Source organism: Cystoisospora suis, assembly GCF_002600585.1.
Source record: "Cystoisospora suis strain Wien I chromosome Unknown contig_1749, whole genome shotgun sequence".
Lineage (NCBI taxonomy): Eukaryota > Apicomplexa > Conoidasida > Eucoccidiorida > Sarcocystidae > Cystoisospora > Cystoisospora suis.
The window spans coordinates 35375-49724 of record NW_027154549.1 but is presented as its reverse complement, the minus strand read 5'-3'; the positions used below and the strand labels follow the sequence as shown (position 1 = coordinate 49724).

At 54.8% G+C, this 14350-nt stretch overlaps 1 protein-coding gene across 1 annotated transcript; it reads left to right on the top strand.

Annotated features, from left to right (window-relative positions):
* Positions 1-3648, top strand: CSUI_003881 (phosphoglycerate mutase pgmii). Its single transcript, XM_068064076.1, has 9 exons — positions 1-309; positions 711-792; positions 912-980; positions 1308-1379; positions 1505-1642; positions 1890-1975; positions 2494-2559; positions 3054-3217; positions 3549-3648. Exons 1-9 carry the CDS (start codon positions 270-272, stop codon positions 3588-3590), a joined length of 759 nt encoding a protein of 252 aa, XP_067923946.1. The 5' UTR covers positions 1-269; the 3' UTR covers positions 3591-3648.
* The last annotated feature ends 10702 nt before the right edge of the window (positions 3649-14350 follow it).

Genomic DNA, 14350 nt, shown 5'->3' with positions numbered 1-14350 from the left:
ATTTCCACGCGTTCGCCGGCATTCAGCTACATTGTTGTCTTTTCTCACTTGCGGTGCGAGGTAGTGGCCGTGGTAGAGCATGCGGTGGTGTGTAGCAACCGCCTGATGCGCTCCCTGCTCAATGTGAGTCGGTCGCTCTTCCTCTACTAGCACCCTAAAGAGAACCACCTGCGGGGACAATCCTTCTCACTGCTTTCTCTTCTAGACTTTTCCAAAGAAAAATCTTCTCTTCTCCATCTTTCGGTTCCCATATCTCTTGTCTTCACAAGATGACGAAGGGAAAGTACACTCTTGTTCTCATTCGCCATGGTACGATTGCCACTCGTACACCGGTGATACTGGGCCAGAAATCGTCCCGGTCAAGCGTGCTTTTCCGATGGCAACTCCAGCTTACGTCTTTGCACTGCGGAGAGACGCTGTCTCCAGGCAAATTGCTAGCATCTCCTTTATGGTAGCCTTATCAGAAACGGAAGAGACCAACAGGTTTCCGATGGTAGATTGCAATCGAACTGTGGTGCACCAAACTGTCCGAGATGCGCGGCCTACGGCGGCGCAGCAATCCGGACAGCCTGATACCACTTCTCTTTCAGAGGCGAAATACAAACTCCTTATCCTAGAGTCGCAGGAATTTCGGGGGGGCGCCGGGATGTGTGGTCCTTTTCAGAAGTGTATGGTCTTCAGGAATTTGTGTTGGGTGTGTGTTAATATAGGCGAGTCAACCTGGAACAAGGAGAACAGGTTTACGGGGTGGACTGATGTCCCCCTGAGCCCTGAGGGCGAACAGGAGGCCGTGTAAGTCTTCCATATCCTGGACGGTTCCTGCCACGAATTCCCTTGCGAGAAGGCGAAGCCACGCACAGACAACCCCACTGGTACGCGGGCGCTGTATCTGGCATTCTCTTTCTGTGCAGTGAGGCGGCGAAGGCCCTCAAGGAGAAAGGCTTCAAATTTGATGTAGCGTTCACTTCCGTCCTCCAGAGGTAAGCGTGGACAGCGGTTGCTTTTCTTTCCCATTGAAACCGTCTTGGGTCAATGACCTCGACAAACTGTTACAAGTGCGGAGCGCTTGCCACCAATCTTGCGGCTACCTGGCTCTGTCCGGTTCCAGTCGTGCTTCTACTTGCCTCACAACAAATCTAGGTCTGTCCGTTTGATCCATGTCACGTACCTCACCCACCCCACAAGAAACCGATCGGCACTGTCTTTTTCTCGTTCAATCGTTTCGGTGCTGGAGGTAAACATATCTCCTTGGCGTCGGTACCTATAGCTGCGTAGCCGTGTATGCTTTCTGACGTCTATGTATGCAGAGCGGTTGTTACCTGTTGGACGGTACTTAAAGGCACGGACATGTGCCACGTCCCCGTGAAGAACTCCTGGAGGTAAGCGCTACGGAACTCACACTCTTTAAGAAACTACACGTGTGTGACACTCCTCATCGGAGGACTGGAGTCCCTCACCTCCTCCTCTCCCTCAATCGCAAGCAGTTTCGCCTGTTTTCTCTCAGGCTCAACGAACGCCACTATGGTGCTCTGCAGGGTCTCAACAAAGCGGAGACTGCTGCGAAGCACGGGGAGGACCAAGTGAAGATCTGGCGTCGCTCTTATGATATCCCCCCACCTGCTCTTGAGAAGACCGACTCAAGGTAAACACTGCAGCGAGAGTATTGCGCCGGCTACGCAGCTCATGTCTGAGCAGGGAGAGTGAACTGTTCGCGAAGTCCAGGTGTACGAGGTCTTCTTGCTTAAGAGGAAGCCATGCGCTGCTGATGCATCGTAGCAGACAGATCAGAAGGGCGGGTGGTCAATTGACCACACACAACACCTGGTTAAGAACCGCGAACGTTAGTTTTCTTTAAAAAGCACGCTGTGCTCGGGATCTTCACCGTACAGATGGCCGGGCGCTCAGGAGGTTTATCGCAACATTCCCAAGGAGACTCTCCCGTTCACGGAGTGCCTGAAGGACACGGTGGAGAGAGGTGAGTTCAATGATGGAGTCGGACGTGGTAGCACTCCTGAGAAAAGAACGCCGTGTTTCCCGAGATTTCTTCGTCCCACAGCTGTCGTAGTCCGACATTGTAGGCAGAGCTCACTTGGGTCTGACGAGTAGTCCTGGGAGAACGAAGAGGTACTAATATGATTGTGATCCTGTCGGCGACATGATATGCCGCACTGGGTCCACAGGATGAATGTGTCCTACTGCCTCTTACCGTGATACGAAACTATAATTGTTATGTAGCTGTGCACTTTCCGTGAGGCAAGAGGACCTCGGCACAGGGAGGTTTCTCGGTGGCCGTCTGCGAGTCGGGTTGGCCCCGACCCTTGTGGCTCCCACGTTCATAGAATGTTCGTTATGTTTATCGTCGCAGGAAAACGCGAGTGTTCCAGAAGACTACATGCGCTAGATCCTAGGCCTATTGCTACATGCATGGTGCCAGCGTATGTGATTCTGCAAGCGCGGATGCCATCCCAAGCGACTGTTGTTTTTTGCCTTCAGTTCTCCCTTTCTGGTTCGACCATATCGCCCCTGCGATCATGGAAGGCAAGAGGGTCCTGGTTGCCGGTAAGGTTTCCTTCACACAATCCCGCAACAGCAGAGAAAACCAGGTCTGGCCAGTGTGAGGCTGGCCGGGACTGTTGTCAGTCTGGGTCGTGTCTCTAGCATAGATGGGCGGGTATGGTGATCACAGGATCGCGGGCAGATACTGTGAGCTTTCTACTTCGGCAGAGTAGCCTTTCCAGGTATCCTCGATACGAAGTCTGTTACGGCAAGGACTGAAGAGTGGGTGTGGTGGCTTCCGGCTGTTGGGTATACCTGTGCCTGGAAAGATTGATCCAAGTGGACATTTGAACCACGTGATGACGTGTGAATTCCGGTGCCTGTATGCGGTCCCACTTGAATATCATGCGCGGCTGCACCCGTACAAGTCCGTCTGAAAGAGGAAGATGCTGGGACCTAAAGCCTTAGCCTTGGATTACAGTTTCAGCGCGGACCTTGGGGTTGTGTCTCCAACGAGATAATGAGCACTCGTGGTTGTGTGTCATGATGCGTTGCAGCCCACGGCAACTCGCTCCGTGGCTTGGTGAAGCATTTGGACAAGATGAGTGACGCGGCCGTTTTGGAGCTCAACATCCCTACCGGTGTCCCTCTCATCTACGAGCTTGATGAGGATCTCCAGCCTGTCAAGCACTACTATCTCATGGACGAGAAGGAATTGAAGGTACGAATGACACTTTCACACCTTGTTGCAGCTCCAGGAGGTCCGGAGGCAAATGCTAGCTCATAGTTTCAGTGGGTACCTGCGAGAAAGTAATTCAAATTGGCAGCCGCGTCCCGAGGATGCATCGTAGGACCAGGGCGCCGAACTACGGTTCTATGATTGTTAACTGCGAGGGCTCTTCACGCCGTGACACAACCCCGCTGGATCGTCTCACTTGCCACTTCGAGTGCAGGCCATGGAGAGTAGGGCGAGGGGAGTGCACGATATTTCCATGTGGGAAAAATATAAGATCAGTCCGAGCTAATTTTACATCCTGCTTTTCTCTTCTCAGGCGAAGATGGAGGCGGTCGCCAACCAAGGCAAGGCCAAGTAATGGCCACGTGAGCCTCACCGGAAGTGCACACCCGTTCGGTGACTGCTGTCAAGGGGGAGAGTTCAGTTGATGCGTTACCCCGACCGTCAGTTGGGCTGTTACGTGTCCTTATACGTATCACTCGGGTTCGCGTGTGTGGGCCACCAAGCCACGTCCACGTGTCCACGGTGCAGAGCCGCACAGAGTGAGCGCATGTCCGCTTGGCCGTAACTAAAAGTTGTCCTTCGCGTTGCTGTTCAGACTCCACACACGTTGCATACTCCGCGGTTCTTCTTCCCCAGGAAGGGATCCCTCGGCGTCTCCAACAACGAAAAAACAAGGGCAACCTAACCTGCAGCACAAGACAGCAAGGAGGAAATGAATCGTGCCAGTCTGCCACACTAGCAACTCCACGCGGAGTTTACTACTTCAGTGGCATGCTGTCCCTTTCTTCAACTTAGTCCACGAGAGATGAATTTTGATAGTCCATGTTCACGGTGGATTTCCGCATGTCCCAATACACGTATAGTCCCCGCCCATGACCGACACCCGTTCCGAGGAGGCAGTTTGAGCGAACGAACCGCCGGGCTGCGGCTTCTTTGTCGTTGCAGCCAGCTGTTGATAGTTTGCAGCAAAGATAGGCACCGAAGAATGAAATGTGCGTAACCTCTTCGGTGGTTGTCCCTAGACGCCAACTGAACTTACTGGTTTACACCACGACCACTTCCTGAAAACTGCTCGGTCAAGCAACGCGGCACAGTGAAGAGCTTCAACCTGTTTATATTTAACACCGCTTCGAAGAATTCCTGCTCTCGTGGCAGCGACACTTGATCTGCTGTCAGAGTTGGACGATGACCGCATGAGCACGTACGCTGTTCTTGTTCTCTGTGGATGGCTATGAGCAGTGTCGCCATGACTAGGAGTGGGGAAAGCATCACTGCACGGCGAAGTGGATGCACTCAGTGTCATCTCCGCACTTACAACTGCGCAGAAATCTTGAACAAACTGGCCTGTGCGTAGTGCTGGTGCAACAGGAAGCAATTACGCGACAGTGCAGTTGGCGGCCCAGTCTGCCTCAGCTTTACCATCACCGGTTGCGAGGGCAGAGCTCGATCTTCGTGTAGGAGGGGTTCTGCCCGTTACCTTATCAGATCAGAACGTTAAGCTGCCACACGGGGAGGGAAATTGTGCACACATGCACCGTCGAGAGTTGTCAATGTTGTCAGGTAGGAACGGCGTGTGCGTGTGACGGACGCCCTGATGAATGCGGTCGGCATTCACCGGTTTTGGCAGTGGAGCAGATGCACACGTTCAGGAGACCAGCTATCCTCTGAGGGCAGAAGCCACAGGTGTGCGGTCGTCTGTGTATGCGTGCATGCGTGTGCGGTGGCACCTTCAAATCCCGCTCTCGGAAACGCTTTCCATATCGCCGACTCTCAACGCTTAATGGACGGGGACGTTCCCTAGCAATGAAGGACTTCAAGAAGGCGAGCCCCTGCCCGATACGACTGGCGAGCATCACGGAGCCAATGAGGACCGACACAAGTCCCCGAAGCTCAGGCATAAGCTTGCAGACAAACTACATCTTCATTTTCACAAAAAATGAGGCTAAGACTAGTGTGCCGTCTCAAGACTGTGTTTCTTGTTTCTTCCGGCATGGCGTGAGGCGCGGGTGGATAGCTGTTCCGTGGGAGGCTTGTGCGACAGGTGTGTGAGCCTGGGACACGCGAAGATCTCTCGTCACCCCAGCAATTTGTTTTTTACATACTAGGGCAGAGGGTCCGGGAGCAGAACTGATCTGAAAACTATGCAGATATGACTGAACTGGACTGCAATTTCAATTCTCTTCTGGGTGCTCGCTTCAACGTGGCGTGCTACGGCTGGCGCTGTGTTGACGGAGGTCTCCGGGGCGAGGAGCGCCCACTTGGTAGCTCCGCCTGTCCGCAAGCAACCCCTTCTCGAAGCTCCGGGGAGTAGGACATTCTGCATGTTGGGTACGTGAAAGCCTTCGGTTTTCCCCGGAATGGTCGTGCTTCTGTACTACCGGTGCAACACAGGAATGCTCAAGAGTATCCGTCTCCGGCATGCAGCACAGGCGCAACGCCCGAGTCTTGAGCTTCCCTGCGGCTGGTACCAGCGAGGTAGTCAAGCTCTATAGAGAGCACGACAACCATTCACGCACTGTAGATCCGCCCTCTTTTCACCTGCGCGACAGAGACTCGTTGCCAGGCAGGGAGCGGCTTGTATTGGGGGCGTTGCACGCACCGTGCTTTTCTTCGTGCGGCCAGTTCTCCGGAGGAACTGGTACCAGAAAGTGCAGTTGAGACTGCTGACCGACTCTCACAAATATGCGGAGAGTAGACGTCCGAGAAGCTGCTGGCGTCCCTTCGCGCGCGTAAGGGATGCAATGTGGCTTGAACAGATGTTACACTCGCAGCGCGTTACGATGAAAAAAGCGTGTGAAGTGCGATTGCCGGTCGCCATGTGAGACCGGTTTGCGGCCGGGGACACCGCTATTCCTTGGGACGAAACCTAACTCCGTTCCCGTCACGCGGTTTGATTAACAGGCAGCTCGCGCTTGCCCCTCAGACCCTTGCTTTCCGCTTGCGATGTTCCGTGCTACACCTCCCTCTGGTACACCTCTGGTAGGAAAGGGAAAGAGCGTCGGCTGACAAGCTTTCATCGGGTTGTCGTCCCTGAAGCGCAAAAGAGGAACTCTGTCCTGCAGCGGTTGTATGGTGCCTCTCCCTTCTTCACGTCATGGGCTTGCCCTAAAGCCGGAACGTGAGAGGCTGGACTCATGGCAGCATGACCTTCAGTTCCGAGATGCCCGTGTGGGCGTGTGCCGTCACTCCGGTCTAGTCAACCTGAAACTGCACGAAATCCACTACGCCTCGGTGTGCGGCACTACCGGAATTCGAGTCGGCGCGTGGACAAACAATCTGCCCTATGTTCCGTGGGGGTAACAGGGACTTGTACGATGAGTGTACTTCACTCCGGAACCCAAGTACTGAGTGATTTACGGCAGTCCGTGGCAGACTAGATCATGTTGTTCCTGCTCATTACCTCGTGGTGCCATATGTGGGGAAGCAGCGTACCAAAGTAGTTGAAGAATTCGTCTGTTATTTCCCCCTTGTAAACCTCGTTGTACAGATAGTCCTGTTGCTGTTTTTGATGGACAGCAAGGAGCTCATTTGCTGCCTGTGTGCTCCTTCCCATCTCCCGCTGATTTTGAGCTCGTTCTGCGGGTCGGCATCGGAAATACATTCGAAGTCGCTGCGCTCTTTAGACTGAGGAAGCTAGAATGAGTTGTAGCGTCGGTAACAAAACTGCGCGAGCGCACGAAGGACCAGGCCAGCACTTCCGCTGTGCTGCTTGTTATTGCTGAAGAGGCTGGACACACTCAGGCTACAGCCGGCATTACGTGTAGCTGGTTGGTGGATTGCAAGCCGGCAGTTCGACGGGAGCTGCGCGCGGCGTATGAGGCAACCGAACAGAATCAAGTACGAGCCCAGCCGCTCTTGTCTGTCGGTAAGTGTTTCTTTGCTGATCTGGGACGTACGGCGATCCAGCGCGACCGCGAGCCGGCGGTTGAGTTCACTGTGCCTGCGTCGTCGAACCCCGCAACAGGAATCCCGGGAGCCGCTGCTTAGTAGGGTTTCGTGGTCAATCCCCAGGGTGCTCGGGTTTCGAAAGGACGACGCGCTGGCCAGTGGCGAAGCAGAGGAAGCATGTTTCTAGCCGGTATCTCTGATTGGCACGTGGTTCCTGCTGCCTGTACCCAGCTAACGTAGGAGCGTCAAAGGGCGCAATCACAGACTGTCTTATTTCAGGCGCCGACGTGTGAAATGGTGGACGACCGCGTACCCCTCCCGCAAAGCTGAGTGGAGACCGCAGCTTGCCTACACCCATCCTCTTACCTGTCCCATGTTTGCTTGATCTGCTTCTCAGTAGCCTTCCTCGCTTCACAACTACGCCACTCGCTCACGTTGCCGTCCAGAATATGCTGCTTCGTGATGGGGTCCAGTCCCTTGAACCCGTCGCGGTTCTTTCCCATCACTGCGAGTTACAGCGATCACACGGCACCACACTGACAAGCCACCCAGGGAACGCTGTCCCAAAGTTTGAGCCAGCTATCCCGCAGATCGTCTTACCTCCCGTTTTCAACAGAGGACTCATATGAGAATAAGTAGGGTCGTCCCTAATGAGATGCATGCGGCCTTCCGTAAGCATCGGCGACTGCAAGAGAAATGGTGGAGAGGCAGGTGCCTGTTCGGGGATCGCCAAAGACTTTTACAGAGTCGCCAGGCTGAAGATGCCAGGCGCCTTCGATGGCACTGCTGGGCTACTGTACGGCCCACCCACACTACTGCAGAAGAGATCCTGAACGGCCTGTGAGCTCCTATCGCTGAATTATTCGCAGGGTTACTCAACGTCAGGAAGTTGCGGACTTTCCCAAACCTGCCCACTGCGCGCGTGGGGGGAGGAAGTCCGGCGATAAGCGCCGACGGAAGCGCAAGACGTGCTGGCGTTTACGTGGAGATTGTGGTCGATTTCCTTCTCCTTCAGCAAATCTTCTTGTCTTTTCTCTTCCCGCTCTCTTCTCGCACGCTCTTCCGCCTGGCAAACCCGAAGCGCGAATTTGCCGTGCCTCTATCGTGAATGTGGAGCGTCGCAGTACTATAGAAGCACGATCCGTAGCAGTCTGACCTCTGTACCGGAAGGAAATACTAGCTCGACTGGAATTGCTCTGTCATCCCAGCTCACCAACACTTTATTCTCTTCCGCGGTCGAGATAGTGTTCTTCCGGAGCTGTGATACCTGTGCACCAGACGCCCCAGAGAACGTAGAGATACGCCTCGCTGAGCACCGGACTGTCGCGGTTCGCATACTTGCAGCTTGTGCTACCACACCGGCGAGCAGAGAAAAGCTGAGACTGCCTGATTCGGTTGATGGCCGGCAACAAGTGATCTTAACCTCGTTCTGCTCCCGAGTGCGTAGATCGCCGTCACAGCGAACAGCCAACGATCACGTGCTTCGAGCGGAAAGGTGAGACGGTTCCTCTCGCTCCAGATTAAGAGCTGTGAAAATGTATGAAACACAGTCTGGGGACGCAAAGGCGCCGACACGGCCTAGTGTGGTTGTTGTCTTTGAGCTTGAGGGGCGCGGAACCACCCTTCTCACCCTGTTCTGCTCTATGGCTTCAGCGAAGGTACTCATCTGCAAGGCTTGTTCGTCGTACACCCTGATGCGAAGAGGCAAGAGAACGACAGGAGCGAAGCAATCGAGTGGGCCAGTGAGCCGAACTGCCAGCAGCATCACCCCAGCTAATCATTCGATGCCGTCCGTACTCAGAGAAAGAACGGTGGTAGACGCCGTGCAAGTGCGGACACGCTATGCTGGTAGTTCTGTAGATTTGGCTTCCAGTGTCGCAGGTGTCCCTCCTACATTTCTTGTTGCCTCTCCCTCTGCTTCGCCAGCGCCCGTTCAAATTTTTGTTCGTCAGCCCACTGTCGCTGCTGAAATTGCTGTTGTCGGACACGTTCATCATGATCGCGGTCTTCCCCGTGAAACGTAAGCAGCGAGCTCACACCAACTAGGTGCTCCTTTCCGGGCTGAAGGGGAGACGTAGGACGCATCGCATCCTCCGTAACTGCGTGGAAAACAACCTACACCGAGTGCTGGAGAAATCTATGATGAGCTAAGGGGGACAGAGTAGAAGTAAACTGCCTGCTCACTCAACGAGGCTACTCGTACTGGCCGGCAGGCTTCCTTCCAGCCCGCAGGTGTGAAATGAATCCATGTCAACGAGGATGGTCCCCCCGCCGGACTCAGCCAGACACGACATCGAAGCCGAAGTGTCTCCATGGGGGGCAGTGACTCCGGGCAATCGAGCATGGCCGGTGAACTGCAGGCGACACCACTGTTCTTTTTGCTTCGTAACTGTCTGCAAACAGTCTCATCGTGTGCGCTGAGCACGGCAGTGCGGCGGTACCTAGAATCCGCCATCTATTCTCGTGCGCGTACTGAAAGTCATGCCAGCTATGTACTCGTCTGAAACACTCGTTGATTCAACAGAAAAATTCAGGGAGCTCTGTGATGACATGGCCCCATCTGAGTCAAAGCGGTGAAACAGCAGAGGAAGGTGAACAACGCTTCCCGGAGTACTGCCTCAGCACAAGAATCTGCAAGAGTTCGCTCGGCGATCCAAGACTCTTTTAGTGCATTAGGACTTCAGCACTCGCCCCCAGCAACGTACCTCAACGTAGTCCGTAACTAAGGAATTTGCGGGATCCTTCACGTCGTAGTTTCTCCTGGCTTCTTTGCTGATCCAGGAGCAGCAATGAAGCATCACACCAAGGAGATCGCTGCCGACGGCAAGTCGCACCTATGAGCAGTCTGGAACTCGGCCTTGGCGAACACCTACTTGAGGTAAGTAAGACTAAAATCTTTCGTCTCCTTCTCTCTCTTCCGTCTGATTCTTTGTGCCTCACGCGCTTGTAACGTCAGGATGGAGCTGAAGTACAGCATCTGTTGGTCTGCAAAGGCAAAAAAACAAGCCTCAGGAAATGAGGGGCTCTTGCCGATGACTCGGACAACTCGCCACTTATCGACAGCTGAAGAGCTGCGAACAAGAAGCAGATTGTCCAAAGTTCTTTGGCCGCACCAGCGCACAGCTTCTCTTGCAGTTGTTGTTCCTTTTTTGCCTGTTTCTCTCGAACCTGGGCGTCGAGGGCTTCTACATCGATTCCCATGATTCGCGTCTTCGTGTCAAATATCCTTTTTTTCCTTTCGCTCTCCAGTATCCTGTACGGGGAGTCGGAGCGACGGAGTAGCCACCGGAAGAGGCTTCAAGTTCATAGTGTAGTCCGATAATACTGCCCTAGTTCCGAAGGCGTTCTGGCAGCTCTGAATTACGTCAGCGCTTTGGGCGGAGCGCCCCCCGTAGAACCCAGAGTACGTCGCTGCCTGGATAAATGACTGCAGCTCTGCTGCCTTGGTCCGTGTGTCCAAGCCGTGACGGAAGGCAGAGACATCATGGTCGCTACAGTTGAGCCGAGTTTGCCGGTACCGACCTCGTTAGCTGCTCCGTTGGCTGTCTAATACAAAAACTCGTGTAGCGGGGCAGAAATACTGCCCGTGGCATGGTCCGGACTACTGGCAGAAGGGCAGACGCGAGCGCTGCTGGGGTGCTTTGTCCAGGCAGAGCTGTCGAACAAGGAGGGGAATATCGGGACGCAAGCTGGGCTGACCGTGCCCAGATGGTTACAGCTGTCGTGAAACTCAATCAGGGCAGCGGTGTTCGCCCGATGCCACAGAAGCCCCTCGGGGGATGAAGGCCTGCGCGCTGATGCCTGTGCATCACGACCTTAGCACCTTCTCCCACTGCGGGTGCTTCCGGTAGTGGCTGGATCCGTTTCTAGCCGCGGCTGGGATCGGCCTCCACAGGTTCCGCGGCATCACTCAGCTACTATGTAGACCCACGAACAACTTTTCTCAAGCCGAAGCGTTACATGGACTCACCTTCGTCTTTCGACGTCTGCCCTCATTTTGCTGTCCGGGCTTAGCTGACGAGCCAAAGCAGGCCGAGCTGTCTCGGGGCTGGAGGTCCTCAACCCCGCGGGCAGGACTGTGCCATCGTTGAAGGTAATTCCTACGCTCATTTTGATCAACAGGGAGAAGGCAGGAAGGTCCCTGTAGATGCGGTGTAGAAGCGAAAAGGGGGACACACTGCTCCGAAATGTCCTGGGATAGACGGGAAACCGGCGCGGCACAGGGTGCTGGCTGCCACCACTTGGCACTCGTCGGGGCGGTGACACTATGTGGCCTTCCTTGATAAGTCAATCGGAGTGTCGCTGGCTTGGCCACAATCGACAGGGTCGGCAGATGCGTCGTAGAAACGGGGCTGCATGCCGGTTAGGCTGAGCAAGGGAGCGACACAAAGAAATGAATCGCGGTCGAGTAACCCGCTACAGAACAATAATCACTATACTACGCACCTGCGTGGACACCGAGTCTATTACAAGGTCCTCCCAGACGAACGTTAATGATATCGAAGGTCCTCATGTCGCTGCTGTGCGCCAACTAATCTCGGCACGCTCCTTAGCGCAAGCGGACCGACAGAAGAGTTAGGAGACTTCGTGCTTACTGGTAACGACATGATGCGGGCGAATCCCTGAGGTTAATCCTGCGCTTATCATTCGGAGCGTGGCTTGCAAGTGGGGACATGGGATGCTCCAACAACGCATCCGCCTTTAAGTGCTATTCTTAGGACCTTGAATACTGAGTCCACTGACTGGATCATTGCTGGCCTGACACCTCTCTACTCCGACATCAGCCGACTGTACAGGGACTTGTTCCCTGCTTTTGAATTCGAGCCTACGCGGCAGCGCCGCCCCGCCTGCTCGCGATCAACCCGTGGTCTCAGGATCGAAAAGCTCTTGACTGTTCGGCTCTAAGAAGAGCTGCTTCAAGGCCATCAGCCGGTCACGACAATGGCAAAGAGAAATAGGAATGATGCCTAAGAGCCGCTCTCTCAGTACAGCAGACTCTCGTGGGGCCGCGCTGTCCTGCCTGTCGGGCTCGAGATTTCCGAGGGCTTACACTTTCTGGGGGAGTGCGCCCAGACTGCCGGCTGCCCCCCAGTCCCTTGAAGCTCCGTTTACCGAACTCGCGAAACCAGATGCCTGGCGATCTCTTGGGTGAACGACGTGATAGTAGTGTGTTCCTGCCTAATGCCAAGGCACTGCTCAGGTTTCCTTGGAGGTTGACGAGGCACAGTACCTGAGTCGCAGACTGTATTCGCGGTTGTCACACTGTCCTCCCTCATGTTCCAGGATAGCAGTCGGACCATGCAGGGAAAGTGCACGCCAGTGAGAGATTTTTCTGTCCAAGGCTTCTGGCACGCATGATGATGGCCGTTTCGCGCTTCTCCCGTACTCGTAGTGACCTGATCTGGGCTACTCAAGTACGGATAGGCAGACAGGGACAGCACATCTGAAGGCAGCCGCCCTCTTTCAACTGCGATACCCTGACTCCAGCAACTGGGAAAGTGGCCAGATAACACAAGGAGAATATAGAACCATCGACAAGAGGAACTCCCGGCGCGTCTGGAAGCATGCTCCCTGCTGCGATACTGTGTGGTGGAGGTCCCCGTGCATACAGCTGTGCAGACTGTCCACACTCCCAACTAGGCTCAGACCTTTCTTCAACAGCTCACAGCAGCAACGTGCGATTTTGAGGGTCAGACCGGCCCTAGAAGAAGGGAAGCGTGGATCACATGGCTGGTGCTGCCTTATGCCCGCGCGCCAACGGGAGAGACGTCTACCTCTCTGAGTCACGCTCTGAGCAGCCGAGACCCTCGCCCCGAAGACTGCGCTGATCTCGGAGGCAGCGTCCGGCTTGTACGTGGCACTGACAACCTTGCTGCGGTGGGCCGGCTGTACACAACCAACCCCACAACAAAAGTCGCCATACCATGCCGCGGATTGTACGGTGGCGTTTACCCTGGCCCTTCGATGCAGTGACACTCCAGGATAGAACAGCGAAGCCAGAGTCTAGAACCTCTGTTCTCAACTAGTGCTTCGCGGGCTGTAGACTCGGTGGCTTCCACTACGGTGCACCCCCCGATTCTCCTCCCCGCCTCTGAACTTTTTCAAACGTGCCGGTACGGCCACACAGTTCAGGTAGAGAACCTTGGGTTGCTGTGGCAATCCCTGGTCAGCACTACGGCGTACGGCCACACACAGTTCAGGAAGAGAACGTTGGGTGCTGTGGCAATCCCTGGTCATAATATTTCAGTGTACGGCCAAACAGTTCAGGTGGAGAACCTTGGGTGCTGTGGCAATCCCTGGTCAGCACTACAGTGTTGGGCCCCCCCCTCTATTAGTGCCCACGACCTTTTGTGCACCGCGATCCGGGCAATACAACCGAGCTGAGAAGTAAGTGTTGTTTCTCATCTTGAAACGGGCTCCTATCCCGTCCGTGCCAGCGGGCTCGCCCCCACCGAAAGAGATTTCGGCATACTGTTTGCTTTCCCATTGGTCTTCCCACTTGCCAAGAGTACCGCCTGCTGTCGCACCCGTCTCCCCCGAAAACTTGACACACTGGAGCCCCCGACCCCGCGACCGATACTTTCTGTTGCGGATTGTCGGCCTACTGTGATGGTTCACCCGCTAATAAGTAGCCATCGGAACAGAAGGACCTTCATCAACGGTAGCGGGGTGGCATCCCCTCCGCTCACAGACATTCAGGTGCTCCCGTTTTCTAGTAGTCATGTGAGCCCGCTTGGCCCGTGCAGGAAGATGCACTGGGTACCTGATGTTTTTACTGTTCTGCCGGCCGTGGGCTTCGGTTGTCTAATAGTTTCCACTCACGGTGTCCTGCCTGGGTTGTGGATTTGAAAGCTGACATTCCGCACGGCCGAAGAAGGATCCGGCTTGTGCAGGGTCTACCCTGCCTTACATCCCGGCCTTCACTTCGGTAGTAAGGGTAGCTACTAATGCCGCAGAACCGCGTTCGAGGAGGGTACATAGGAATGGTAGAGCTTCAACTTTCTCCTGACTCAAAATCTGCCCGGCCTTTGCTTTGTATTGTCCTACCTGGCTGGATACTAGGGAGCTAGAAGTACCACATTCCTCGTACGTATCGCAAAGTTGCAAATGAGCAAGTTCGGCAAGAGGGAGCGGGCTGGCAGACAAGGCGCAGTCGGACACCCGGCAACGTTCTTGCGCCTGTACATTCGCGGCGTCTCGTCTCGTACCTCCCTTCTTCGCGCATTT